Source organism: Hyperoodon ampullatus (genome assembly GCF_949752795.1).
Source record: "Hyperoodon ampullatus genome assembly, chromosome: 3".
NCBI classification, from domain to species: Eukaryota; Metazoa; Chordata; class Mammalia; order Artiodactyla; family Ziphiidae; genus Hyperoodon; species Hyperoodon ampullatus.
The window spans coordinates 86,798,368-86,812,955 of record NC_136916.1 but is presented as its reverse complement, the minus strand read 5'-3'; the positions used below and the strand labels follow the sequence as shown (position 1 = coordinate 86,812,955).

At 41.3% G+C, this 14,588-nt stretch overlaps 1 protein-coding gene across 1 annotated transcript in view; it reads right to left on the bottom strand.

The window, feature by feature from the left end:
• Window positions 1–14,238, bottom strand: part of SPPL2A (signal peptide peptidase like 2A) — a gene marked incomplete at its 5' end in the record, with an annotated part of 49,860 nt that extends 35,622 nt beyond the window's left edge. Inside the window, one exon of the mRNA XM_079701228.1 lies at window positions 14,173–14,238. Within this exon, the coding sequence (XP_079557354.1) occupies window positions 14,173–14,238 (66 nt within the window). The remainder of the gene's footprint in view (window positions 1–14,172) is intronic.
• Between the last annotated feature and the right edge of the window lie 350 nt (window positions 14,239–14,588).

The following is a 14,588-nucleotide window of genomic DNA, read 5'->3' as shown; positions in this document are numbered from 1 at the left end:
TCCAGGTGCCTTTTACTGTCTTGCAGGGAATGGAAATGTTTTCCATTAAGAGAATTTTGTAAAGACCAAAATAAATGGAAATCCAAAGGTGCAATGTCTGGTGAATATGGCGGATCAATCAGAACTTCCCAGCCAAGCTGTACAATTTTTGCCTGGTCATCAAAGAAACATGAGGTCTTGTGTTACCCTGATGGAAGATTATGCATCTTCTCTTGACTGATTCTGGACACTTTTCATCAAGTGCTGCTTTCAGTTGGTCTAATTGGGAGAAGTACTTGTTGGGATTAATCATTTGGTTTTCTGGAAAGAGCTCATCATAGAGGACTCCCTTCCAATCCCACCATATACACAACATCACCTTCTTTGGTTGAAGACCGGCCTTTGGTGTGGTTGGTGGTGGTTCATTTCACTTGCCCCACAATCTCATCTATACCACATTATTGTACAGCATTCACTTTTCATCACCCATTACAATTTGTCTTAAAAACAGAAACTTCGTTACGTTTCAGTAGAGAATCCCGTGAGGAAATATGGTCAAGGAGGTTTTTCTCACTTAACTTATGTGGAACCCAAACTTCAAAGTGATTAACATAACCAAGCTATTGCAAATGATTTTCAACGTTTGACTTGGATATTTTGAGTATGCCAGCTATCTCCTGCACGGTATAACGTTGATTGTTCTCAATTAATGTCTCAGTTTGATCGCTATCAACTTCAACTGGTCTACCTGACCATGGAGCATCATCCAGTGAGAAATCTCCAGCATGAAACTTTGCAAACCACTTTTGACACTTTCTATCAGTCACAGAACCTTCTCCATACACTGCACAACTCTCTTTTTGCATTTCAGTTGCATTTTTACCTTTCTTGAAATAATAAAGCATAATATGCTGAAAACGTTGCTTTTTTCTTCCATCTTCAATTTAATAATGGCTATACAAAAATTCACCAATTTTGATTTTTTTTTAATGCACGCTGATATGACAGCTGTCACATTACAGTCTAACAAAATTGCTTCGAATGAAGTTAAAGACAACTAAGCCCTACCAGAGCCATCTTATGGAAAAACCGAATGAACCTTTTGGCCAACCCGATAGTTAGATAGATAGATAGATAGATAGATCTCAAATATATACATTGTTGTCTGTTTTACACATATGGGATCATACTATATATACCACTGTGTAGCTTTTCTAAAATTTTACTTTTTAAAGTTTATTTCTTTTAAGTATAACCGATTTACAATGTTAGCTTCTACTGTATAGCAAAGTGATTCGGTCATATATATATTCTTTTCCATTATGGTTTATTACAGGATATTGAATATAGTTCCCTGTGCTATACAATAGGTCCTTGTAGTCCATCCTATATATAATAGTTTGCATCTGCTAATCCCAAACTCCCAATCCTTCCCTCCCCCACGCCCCTCCCCCTTGGCAACCACAAGTCTGTTCTCTATGTCTGTGAGTCTGTTTCTGTTTCATAGATAAGTTCGTGTCATATTTTAGATTCCACATGTAAGTGATATCATATGGTATTTGTCTCTTTCTGACTTACTTCACTTAGTATGATAATCTCTAGGTCCATCCATGTTGCTGCAAATGGCATCCTTTCTTTCTTTTTTATGGCTGAGTAGTATTCCATTGTATATATGTACCACATCTTCTTTATCCATTCATCTGTCGATGGACATTTAGGCTGCTTCTATGTCTCTGCTACTGTAAATAGTGCTGCTATGAACACTGGGGTGCATGTATCTTCTTGAATTATAGTTTTCTCTGGATATACGCCCAGGAGTGGGATTGCAGGATCATATGGCAACTCTATTTTTAGCTTTTTGAGGAACCTCCATACTGTTTTCCATAGTGGCTGCATCAATTTACATTCCCACCAACAGTGTAGGAGGGTTTACTTTTCTCCACACCCTCTCCAGTACTTGTTATTTGTAGACTTTTCAATGCTGGCCATTCTGACTGGTGTGAGGTGGTACCTCATTATAGTTTTTTTTTTTTTTTTTTTTTTTTGCAGTACATGGGCCTCTCACTGTTGTGGAGCACAGGCTCTGGACGCACAGGCTCAGCGGCCATGGCTCACGGGCCCAGCCACTCCGCGGCATGTGGGATCTTCCCAGACCGGGGCACGAACCCGTGTCCCCTGCATCGGCAGGCAGACTCTCAACCACTGCGCCACCAGGGAAGCCCATAATTATAGTTTTGATTTGTATTTCTCTAATAATTAGCGATGTTGAACATCTTTTCATGTGCCTGTTGGCCATCTGTATGTCTTTTTGTTTTGTTTTTGTTTTGTTTTTTGTGGTACGGGGGCCTCTCATTCTTGTGGCCTCTCCCGTTGCGGAGCACAGGCTCCGGACGCGCAGGCTCAGCGGCCATGGCTCACAGGCCCAGCCACTCCACGGCATGTGGGATCTTCCCGGACTGGGGCGCAAACCCGTGTCCTCTGAATCGGCAGGCGGATTTTCAACCACTACGCCACCAGGGAAGCCCTGTATGTCTTTTTGGAGAAATGTCTATTTAGCTCATTTGCCCATTTTTCAATTGGGTTGTTCTTTTGTTGTTGCCTTGTATGAGCTGTTTGAATATTTTGGAAATTAAGCCCTTGTGGGTTGCCTCATTTGCAAATACTTTCTCCCAGTCTGTAGGTTTGTCTTTTCATTTTGTTTATGATTTCCTTTGCTGTACAAAAGCTTGTAAGTTTGTTTAGGTCTCATTTGTTTATTTTTGCTTTTATTTCTATTGCCCTGGGAGACTGACCAAAGAAAACACCGGTATGATTTATGTCAGAGAATGTTTTGCCTATGTTCTCTTCTAAGAGTATTATGGTGTCATGTCTTATATTTAAGTCTTTAAGCCATAAAATTTAAATTTTATATGTTAGATTTTCCATATTGATACATATACACTACCTCCTTTTACACAACTGTATAATAGTCAGTGTTACTTTTATAATTACAAAAGCTAAGGGATTTTTTAAAAAGCTTAAAAGTACAAGGAAGTACAAAGATATCCAACTATGAGTAACATTTATTGCTATAGACAGATTACAGTCTTTTCTATGGTGGTAGAAAATTTATCATTGATATAAGCAAAATTCATTGATATGGGAATTACTGAGGCAAAACACAAATTTTAGTGGAAGATTAGTATGAGAGAGGAAAGTATAACCATACATAATTGTAGAATAGTTCGTATTGGATGTGCAACATGCAGCAAATTTCATGAGCAAGCTAACATATCCAAATAACTTAAGCATTTCCACTACATTTTAACATCTTAGTAAAATTTCTCATAGAGATTATATAGCTTTGAAAATTCAGTTTATCAACAATAGATATCGTATGTTCTGGAATTAGAGACCTGGGACAGAATGGCAGTTTCACCATTTATTGGCTATGTTACAAGTCATTTAAATTGTTTAAGTGTCAACATCTTGGTTTTTCTGTTTTTTGTTTTTGGCCCCGCCTCGAGGCTTGCGGGATCTTAGTTCCCCAACCAGGAATTAAACCTGGGCCCTGGCAGTAAAAGCTCGGAGTCCTAACCACTGGACCTCCAGGGGATTCCCTCCTCAGCTTTGAGATGACAAAAAATGTCCAGACCTCACAGAGCTGTCATGATGATTAAGTTAGATGATGCAAATGTTTACACATATTAAGCTCTTAATAAATGGTAACTATTATTATTAATAATGCATCTAGCACCTTGCCAAGTACTTGCATCATGGAAAAGAAATACAAGATGATTAGTGGTTGCTTAGGGTTTGGTAGGATGTGGGGATGGGGGTGATAGCTACAGAATATGAGGTTTCTTTCTTTTTTTTAAATAGACTTTATGTTTTAGATCACCTTTAGGGTCACAGCAAAACTGAGCATGAAGTACAGTGTTCCTACATATTCCCTTACCACACACACGCATAGCCTCCCTCCAACCTCCATTATTAACATATGTTAGCATCTATGAACCTACACTGACAATTCATTACCACCCAAAGTCCACAGTTTACATTTAGGGTTTCTCCTGGTGTTTTACATTCTATAGGTTTTGACAAATATGTAATGACATGTATACACCATTACAGTATCATATGGAGCATGAAGTAGTTTTATTGCCCTAAAAATCCTCTGTGCTCTAGCTACTTCGTTTCTTTTTGAGGTGATGTAGATGTTTTAAAATTGACGATAGTAATGGTTGTACATATCTGTAAATATACTAAAAGCCACTGAATTGTACACTTTAAATGGGTGAATTTTATGGTATATGTAATATATCTCAATAAAGCTGCCCCCACCAAGAAACACTAAACAAGAAATTATAGTCTTCCTGAAAAAGACAATCACAAACAGAATGTGATTTAAGTCAGTCTCTAGTAAAAGCTTTAGTAGTTCTTAGGGTGTTGGAAATGCAAATTCTTGGACCCTATTCCAGACCTACTGAATCAGAAACTCTGAGAAGTTTATTTTTAACAAGGCCTTATGGAGATTTTGATGCTTGTTAAGGTGTGAGTACTATAGCTATAGGAGCAGTGCTTCTCAAGATTTAACATGCATACAAATCACTTAGTGATCATATTAAAATGGAGATTTTGATTCAGTTGGCCTGGGTGGAATGTGGGATTCTGCATGTCTAACAAGCTCCCAGGGGATCCTGCTGCTGCTGCTCTATGGGCCCAACCTTGAGCAGCAAAAGCTATACAGGAACAAGAGCACAGTCATCCCTCGGTATCTGAGGGAGACTGGTTCCAGGACAGATAACACAATCCAGGTATGCTCAAATCCCGTAGATTTGATTCCACACAAATTCAACAAACTGTAGATCATAAACAAAGTATATGTATTGAAAAAAATCCAAGTATAAGTGGACCTGCGCAGTTTAAACCCATGTTGTTCAAGGGCCAACTGTAGTAGAAACCACATCACTGTGGGCCAGTTAGGTTGGGAAGCACAGAGGCCTGAAGCTCAAGTGTCCCTTCAAACATTACAAGTACCAAATCAGGAGAGACTTGTGGTCTACCCATGCTAGTATTAGATCATCTGACAAAGACCCTATGGTGGAAGGACAGGATATCTTCCTTTACATTTTTCAAGTTAGAAACATGCTTCAAGACATCTGAATTTTCCTTTGTAATCAACTGTGGTCTGTTCTTCTATGACTTTACTCAACCCTTAAAAAATAAATCTGTTTATATTTTCAACCAATAATGAAAATCGTCTCTTAGTAAAAAGCTTAGTATCAAGAGCTTGAAGGGATTTAGGGATAATATAATCTAGTCCCTTCATTTCACAGCTCAAACAGGTCCAAAATGATCAAAATGAAGTCTCAGGGGCCACATTAGAATTGAGCTCTCTAAAACCCAGACCAGCAGTCTTTCAGCTCTGCTATCACTTCAAGTTCCCTTATGCAGCTAGATCCGCCAGCACCCCTTAGTACCCAATCATCACCCTCCAGTTTTAATATTGGTCATATATATCTCTGCATTAGCTGTTAACTCCCTCTCTGCTGTGATTCTGGGCATGGGTCTCCTACCACCACTCAAATTCCTCTAATACCCAATTAGTTCCTTCCACACCCTAAACATCCCAAACTCTAACTCCTTTCCTTATACTCTTCCAAGTACCCCCACTTCTAGGACTCTAGAGTTTCATGGAATTCCCTTCCTATGACAAGTGCTCCTTACTGCTCACCCCAAATCCTGCCTCTTAATGGCAGTTCCTACAACCACCGGCGGTGGAATCAAGTGTTCTTCATGGTCATCAAATCATCAACCTCACACCCGTGTCTTTATATTCCGCATCTTGCTTGATCCTCACATGCAAGGGAAGCAAGTTTACTAGCCCACAGTGTGAAGTAGTACTTCCTGTTTTTCTGATTCAAATATACCTCACATAAAAATTCATCGGATGCCCGTTGTTTGTGAACATTTCCAAATTTACTTTACCCAGATCACTTGACTTCAGTCTTATTCCATATCATCTTTTTAAATCCATGTTTAAGTCTATCTTAATGTCAGAGTCGCCTATTCTTTTGATCATTTTTCTCCTAAATAATTTTTGGTATGATAAGTGCCAAATGATAACTCAAAGTCTAAAAACACCTCAACTGTAATGGAGTACACTATACTCACATCCTTGCAGGTGTCCTATTTCCTCATTTTCCCAAACCAATCAGACCTTAAACAATGGGACATATATAAGGAGCTGTATTTCATCAGTGTACTTACACTGAGTCAGTGTTGCACTGACCTTCACGTCCCTGTCTCTTGAGGCTATATCTATGCTTTATACTCCAGTCTCTTGGTAGTCCCAAGCATGGGCATTTGTATTCCTGGCCTCTGTTCAAACCGCCTCCTGATGCTGACTCACCAGCCCAATATTAACCTAGGAAACAGACCTTTCTACTCCTGTCCAAGCTAATAGCACAGTTCGATTCTTCTGTGACTTTGTTTCACAGGTTTAGTTTGCCTTCTACTCTTCTTTCTCCTTCAAAAGGTATCTACCAGCATTGGATCTACTTTCCAAATTTAAGTCTTCACACATTCCTTTTGAAAATAAAAATTATTTAGCTAAAAATTTATCTAATATACTACCCCCTACCCTGAATCCACGCCATAATTTGGGTCTGCCAGGACTCTGTATCTTGGCCCATTTTCACCTGATCACGATGGAGCTCTAACTAATACAACGCTAACTTTTACCCATGTATATATTTAATTCCCTTTAAAAGCCTTAAAAGATTAGTCAAGCACGGTTCTTCTTTTTTCTTAGAGATTATGGTGAGTAATCTGGGCGACAATTTCTTACCCTTTATTATAGATCAGTGCTTCTTGAATTTAATGTTCTGTTAAAATCAGATTCTGAACCAGCAGGTCTTAGGAGGAGCCCATGATTATACATTTCTAACAAGCTTCCAAGTGATGCTCTGATGTTGGTCTGCAGAGTACATGGTTATAGACTTCATCGTGAATAGCAGTGAAACTCATCGGATTTCCAGACATTACTGGGGTTCTCCCAGGAATTTTCTTAAGAGGTGAAAGTCACACTGTACCTGCAGTATGCTGGTATAGCCAACGTTCATGTATTGGCCAGCAGTTCTCCCATTTCACCCATAAGTTCACACAAAACTCTTCAACATTTGTATCACTGGGTCCCAGCTTCCCCACCCACCTCCACAGTCTGTCAATTAAACATGGTTCACATTATTCGTATTATTATCCATTAGATATACTTAATCCTTTGGTTTCAAGAAACAATGTGTGAATATGATGAACTCTCTCTCCAATTAACCCCCCCTACAATCTTTCTTCATAAAATCTACAAATTAAACTACTCCCCTATCTTTAGATACCGAATATGAGGGCTGGGGGTTTGGGGCAAGTTTTGCTAATAAACAGAATTTATTTAAAATGAGAACTAGCAAATAAAAAAAATCTTTATTTCTAAACCAGAAGATAAAAAGTTAAAATGTAATCACTGAGTGCTAAATGCCAAAGAGTAATAGTCATCTACCCATTACCCTTATATCATAGCAATGTAGGAGGTATCCTTTTCTTTACAAACATCTTTCTCTTTACACAGATTGAGTTTTAAGTCAATAGCAATACATTAAGAGTTGAAAACAGCCTCTACAGGAAAGGCAGAATTGGGGTTATATGTCTGAATGACACATGTTCCAAAGCCAGGTCTAAATAACTTCCTGATTCACTATTCACTATTATATTTTCTATGCCTCTTTCCTCACTAATAAGTTATATAATCAAGACAATCTATGTTCTTTCTACTCCTACTTCCAATATTCAAGGTTTATGGAAACCATGCACTGAAACTGACTAGACTCAGACCCTCAGAGATTAAGTGAAATCTTAATTACTTAATTAGTGGCTCAGTGGGAGCTAGGGCACCAAACAGGGATTTATAGAGAATCAGAGGAGTTTGTGGGACATGGGGAAAGTAGATTCCCAGGATCATTCCTTACACTTGGAGAATCTGGGGACATGTAACAGGCTAAGATGTACTCGGGTGGAGGGAAGAGACAAGGTAACCATTCATTCATTCAGTACTCTGCAAACTATGAGGTGCTAAGGGAGACAGCACAGAATGAGTCAGGTAGCTTCTCCTTCATGGGGCCTATATTCTTATGTTACCTAGATCCAGCCTTTTCCCTGGGTTTCCTTAAGTAATCTTTCTACTTAACTATTATAGAATTTACGATTTACACTAGAATTCATAAACTCAAATGCCTAAAAGGTCAGGCGGGTAAATCAGAGTTGATTTAAGACCATAAGACATGGTAACATTTGGCAAATTCTGGCCTAAAGGCAATAAAATTTTTGAAAACAAATTTAGTATCTTGGGGTAAGAGTCCATACCTGGAGACTTTATGGTCTAGAGTTCTGTAAACAGATCCAATTTCAGGTAAATTTTTAACAAAGACAAATTATTAAATATATAATAAACATGACTTCTATCTTTAAACCTTTTTTTCATGAAAATAAATTCACAAATTTATCCAATCAGTCTTGTGATCTATTTTTGATCCCCCCCCCAAAAAAAACCCAGTTAGTGGAAAAGTATAAACAAATGTCTAGAAACTCTGGGTTCTAGTCCTCTTTTTCATGACTTTCTATCTGGTCTAGGACAAACTGTAATCTTCCTGAAACTTCTCTCAGGATCATTTTGAGATTCTAAGGAGATGTATGTTTAGGTGTTGTATTTTGGGAAGGAGATAACACAGCAATTAGTGACTTAAAAATTGGACAATGGGATGCAGAATCCACAGAGACAGCTCTGATTGTGAAGAATCTGACAGTTAAAGGAGGAATGTGACATAACCAGCATGTCTAAGCTTGGGCTTAGACATGTACCACAGACTAGGTGGTTTAAACAATAGAAATTTATTTTTCACAGCCTGGAGCCTAGAAGTTTCAATGTGCCAGCATGGTCCAGTTCTGGTAAGGGCTCTCTTCCTGGCTTATAGATGGCCACCTTTTCACTGTGTCCTCACATGGTTGTGTGGGGCGGGGGGAGAGAGAGCAAGGCAATAATCCCATTGTAAGGGCCCCACCCTGATAACCTCATCTAAACCTACTTATCCTCAAAGGCCCAATCAATCTCCAAGTACCATCACACTGGGAGTTAGGGCTTCAACATGAGAATTTAGAGGCACACAATTCAGTCCACAGCATTTCTCCCCTGGCTGCCAAAATTCATATCCTTCTCACATGCAAAATATTTATATTCATTCCATCCCACAGCCCTAAAAGTCTTAATTCATTCCAGCGTCAACTCTAAAAAGTCCAAAAGCTCATCTAAATATCATCTAAATCTGATATGGGTGAGACGCAAGATTCTTCATGAGGTTAAGATTCCTCTCCAGCTGTGAACCTGTAAGATCAGACAAGTTATGTGCTTCCAAAATATAATGGTGGGACAGGTATAGGATAGACATTCCCATTCCAAAAGAAGAAATCAGAAGGAAGAAAGGGATGAGGGGACCCAGTGAAGTCCAAAACCTAGTAAGACATAGATCTTAAGGCTCAAGAAGTATCCTTTTTGGCTCTATGTCCCACTTTCCAGGCCCACTGAGGAGGAAGTGTCACCCCCATGGCTCTGTGGGGTAGCCTTTGGCTCTGTGGGATACCACCCCCAAGGCTCCTGGTAGAGGCCAAAAGGCTCGTTGAAACTGAAGTTGTGGCCCTGATGATCTCTGAATCACCTTTGGGGGTCATTTCTCCCTCTTCTTGAAGAATAATGCACGTTCACAGCCAAATAGCTCTATCATCCCATCCTGTCAGATCCAAAAGGTCCAACAGCCTTTCTTCATTTCATCCTGTCTCCTTCCCCCGGAGTTAAAAGTGGCAGTGTTTTTGCTCATAGAATCCCATAAGCTACTTATCAAGTGATTGTTCAGCCATACTCTTAGCGTTCTTTCCAGAACAAACTTTCTCTCTCTTTTTTTTTTTTGCAACATGGATAGGCTGAGAATTTTCCAAATCTTCAAATTCTGGTTCCTTTTAGCTTAACAATTCCTTCTTCAATTCCTCTCTCCCCTTTGCTTTTCACTAAAAGCAGTTACTTCCCCCAGAGTTAAAAGTGGCAGTGTTTTTGCTCACAGAATCCCATAAGCTACTTATCAAGTGATTGTTCAGCCACACTCTTAGCGTTCTTTCCAGAACAAACTTTCTCTCGTTTTGTTTTTTTTTGCAACATGGATAGGCTGAGAATTTTCCAAATCTTCAAATTCTGGTTCCTTTTTGCTTAACAATTCCTTCTTCAATTCCTCTCTCCCGTTTGCATTTCACTAAAAGCAGTTAGAAAGAACCAAGCTGCTCCACCAACGCTTTGCTTAGAAATCTCCTCAGCTAAATATTTGATTTCACTGCTTACAATCCTTCCACACAACACTAGAACATAGTTCAGCCAAGTTCTTTACCATTTTATGCCAAGAATTGCCTTTCCTCTAGTTTCCAATAAAATGTTCCTCATCTCCATCTGCGTTCTCACCAGAATCACCTTTAATGTTCATATTTCTAGCCTCTACCCATTACCCAGTTACAAAGCTGCTTCCACATGTTTAGGTATTTGTTACCACAGAACCCCACTCCTGGTACCAAAATCTTAGTCAGCTTGGGCTGCCATAAGAAAATATGATAGGGAGAGGGAGAGGGGCAGGGAGAGCAAGCTCTCTGCTGTCTTTTCTCATAAGGGCACCAATCCCATCACAAGGGACCTACTCTCTGACCTCATCTAAACCTAATTATCAATATCTCCCAAAGGCCCCATCTCCAAATACCATCAATACTGGGGGTTAGTGCTTCAAGATATGGATTTTGGGAGGACACGATTCAGTCTATAGTACAGTAGCACAGCATGTCTCTGATAGGTTGGTAGCAGAACACAACTAGTTTCCCCAGGAGGTTGAGGGAGGAGGGCAGAAGAGAAGGAATTAAAGAAGACTCTTTGAGTTGGTGTAGTATCCAAAGGAATGCAGATTTCAGTAAGAGATTTTTCTGTTGGGGATTCTGATTACCACTTCATTTTCATAAGCTCAAGATGTGGCTATATGACACTTTGAATTCTTGGAAGTAATGAAAACATGAATACAACTTATAAAAAACATTATGAGAAAGACTCAGGATTCTTCAGAGAACTTTGAAGCAATTTTAGAAAACAGATCCAGGCTAAATTTCACTCATTCTCTTTGAAACAGAACCCTGTGACTGGGCCCAAATAACACTAAAATAAAGGTCTAACAGTTGGGGCTAGCGGTGGGAGTTGGACTAGGGAAGGACAAGTGTGATATGGAAATATGGCAAAGCCAAGAGAGAATTAATTACCTGCCAGGCACTCTTTTCATGTCTAGACTTAAATGTTTAATGGGTTTAGAAGTCATTAAAACAGCCAGATGTGCTGTAGCTTGTGTTCAAGATACACGGTAAAGTCACTCTGATGTGCTGAGGACAAACAGAGTAGGGTAGGCTACATGATGTTGAAGGGGCTTTCCAATGCTAAATACTCTGCCTCTTCTACAAGGATGTGACACTTTCTGGAAATGAAATGCTGCTTCTAGATGAGGATGATGACCCTTTTTGTTTTTTAATATTTGGCTGCATTGGGTCTTCGTTGCTGCACGTGGGCTTTCTCTAGTTGCGGTGAGTGGGGGTTACTCTTCGTTGCGGTGTGAGGGTTTCTCATTGCAGTGGTTTCTCTTGTTGCGGAGCATGGGCTCTAGGTGCACAGGCTTCAGTAGTTGCAGCACACGGGCTCAGTAGTTGAGGCTCACGGGCTCTAGAGTGCAGGCTCAGTAGTTGTGGTGCACAGGTTTAGTTGCTCTGCGGCATGTGGGATCTTCCCAGGCCAGGGCTCGAATCCTTGTCCCCTGCACTGGCAGGCGGATTCTTAACCACTACGCCACCAGGGAAGCCCATGATGACCTTTTTCTAACATGACCAAGGGGAAAGAGGCTCAGTAGGGCCAGCTTCCAGAGACCAGAAAGAAGAAATGAAATGATTAAGCTGGCATCATTCATTCAAGTGAACCCAGAGAGGTCACCTAGGGCTGTAAGAGTAGGGAAGAGGAGTAAACAGGGCTTCAGGGAGAAAATGGTTAAAATAACAAAAAACTTAAAATAGTGGAGGAAAGGAACTAGGTATCTAGTAAACAGAAGGAAAGAGAGAGCTCCTGCTGAGAAAAAGGATACCAGATTTATTTGAGTTCCTCAGAAAAGGAAAGGAATGAGAAAGAGACCCTTTCAGGAATTTAAAGGAAGAAAGAGTGGAGAAGAAAAAAATCCACTGAGAAATCACTAAGAAATAGAACATCAATAATACTAGTTAGCACTGAAAAAGATCTTCCCAATTTCGAAACATCTTGTCAGTGTATTCACAGTTACCAGCACAGCTCCTGGCATATAAGAGATAACACACTAAATATTTGTGGATTGAAAGAATGTTACTGAGTCCTCATAACAACCCCACAACCGGGGAATATAGAACTCAAGATCAACATGGTGAAATATGACAAAATATATATGTGCAATATAAAAAGAATAAAATCTAGAATATGGGAGAGACACTCTAGCTACAATTTAGAACACGGACAAACTTTAGACTTGTGAAGCACTTGAAATTACATGAAAATTTTGCTTCCATTTTTCTAGTGAGAGGCTTCAGAGCTTTTCTTAAGAATTTCAATATGAGTTTATGAGCAATTGATGTATTATTAGGTTAATTATTAATCTGTGTTGAGAAAGGACAGGTGGGAATTTATACACACATGTATATATTCTTACAATTAGCTTAAGAAGTTCAAATGAAAATGGGTGCAAAAACACTCAAAAAATTTCATACCTAGGTTATAGTTTTATGTGTATTTACATATTACCTGAATTATCTTTTGGACACGTCTGAACAAGGTAAACACCACCTCAAAGATTCAGACCAACACTGCCACTTTGCTATTCTCTTTATATCCTACTCCTCCCCCCGACCCACCTCAAGCAATTTTTAGATACATTCTTCCTAATGCTGCCTAGCAGAGTTATGAATACAACGAAGGCACTTAACCACTTCAGGCTTTGAGTTTGGTTTCTCAATAAATGTTAAAAACACTTTCATATTGAATATATTCACTGGTAGTAATCCTTTAAACTGGAGAGTAAGCAAAATATACTCTTTCAGAGAAGTTACACATTCTAATGGAAAGAACTAGACAGGCATACACCACCATACCAATTCTGTATAAAGCTCATAAAAGTTTCCAACCTGAAACTCCCTAAGTGAAATTTACAAGAAACAAACTGAAACACTGAACACTGGCGTCCTTACCACCCATTCACTGAAGCTTCTGCTTGGTGTTGAATTTTAAGACATTATTACTTTTCTCTAATTACGAAAACAAACTTGTGTACACATATTTGTTACTGTTACTTAATCTCGGCTCTCCTCCCCTTTAAACTAGGCAGAGAATTGAAACCCACTAAAACCCACTATAAGAATTACACTTTGGTGTGTTCTTTAAAAAATTATTTTAAATTATTACTGTTACCAGAAAGCCCCAGAATGGAATCAAATGAGCCCTAAGGCGAAGCAGAAACTACAGAGGAGGAAGAAAAAAATCTGTATGAGAGCAAATTAAACTAAAGCGCAGTCCTTGAACCGCTAAACTTTAATCCAGGAATCGGGTATACGTTTTTTCCTTCTTTCGGAGTTGGGGTTGGGGGAGTGCGGGTTAAGCAGCGGTAAGAAAGGCTGGACAATAAAATTCAGAGGTCAATTCAAAACGCCTGGAACAGTGAAACTATAGAGGAGAAGCACCAAAGTCCGAGTCGTATTAGGGGCTCGGCAGGTAGCTTTCTCGGGGGTAGGTACCGGGACTACAAAGGACGGGAATGGGGGCTGGACCGAAAGGGAGTAGTGGGACAGGGATGGGGATGAAATAAAAAACACAGAGCAGGCCGCGTAGGCGCGGGAGAGGGCAGGCCGGCAGGGAGCCCGGGCGGGGTGGGGAGGCGGCGGCGGCGGCGGCGGCGGCGGCGGCGGCGGCGGCGGCGGCGGCGGCGGCGGCGGCGGCGGCGGCGGCGGCGGCGGCGGCGGCGGCGGCGGCGGCGGCGGCGGCGGCGGCGGCCCCGCCCCGGGGAGGCCCGAGCGCCCGCCCGTCCCCCTTACCAGAGGGAGCAGGAAGCCCCACAGCAGGGCGGCGGCGGCGGGGGTCAGCGGTTGCTGCAGCCCCATCAGACTGCCTGGTGAGCGCCCGGCGGCGCGGCGCGAGGCGGGGCGGGCTCCGGATCCCCTCACGGCGCTGCTTCGGTGGCTGGGCCGGACAGGGTCGGGCGGCGGGGTTGGGCTGGGGCCGCCGCGGCTGCTGGAGCCGCCACTGCAGCACCGACTTCCTCTTCCGGCCCCGCCCGGAGGCCGCGGAAACCCCCACGGGGCACTTGGACGCCGGGTCCGCGCGCGCCGCCCGCCGGGCTCTCTCAGGCTCCCGGCGCTGGCGGGCACCGGCAGCGGGCCTGGGCGTGTCTCTTTCCAGCTTCGAGACCTGAACTGTTTCCCGGTCCGGGCAGGCGAAGGGACTTTTTCAA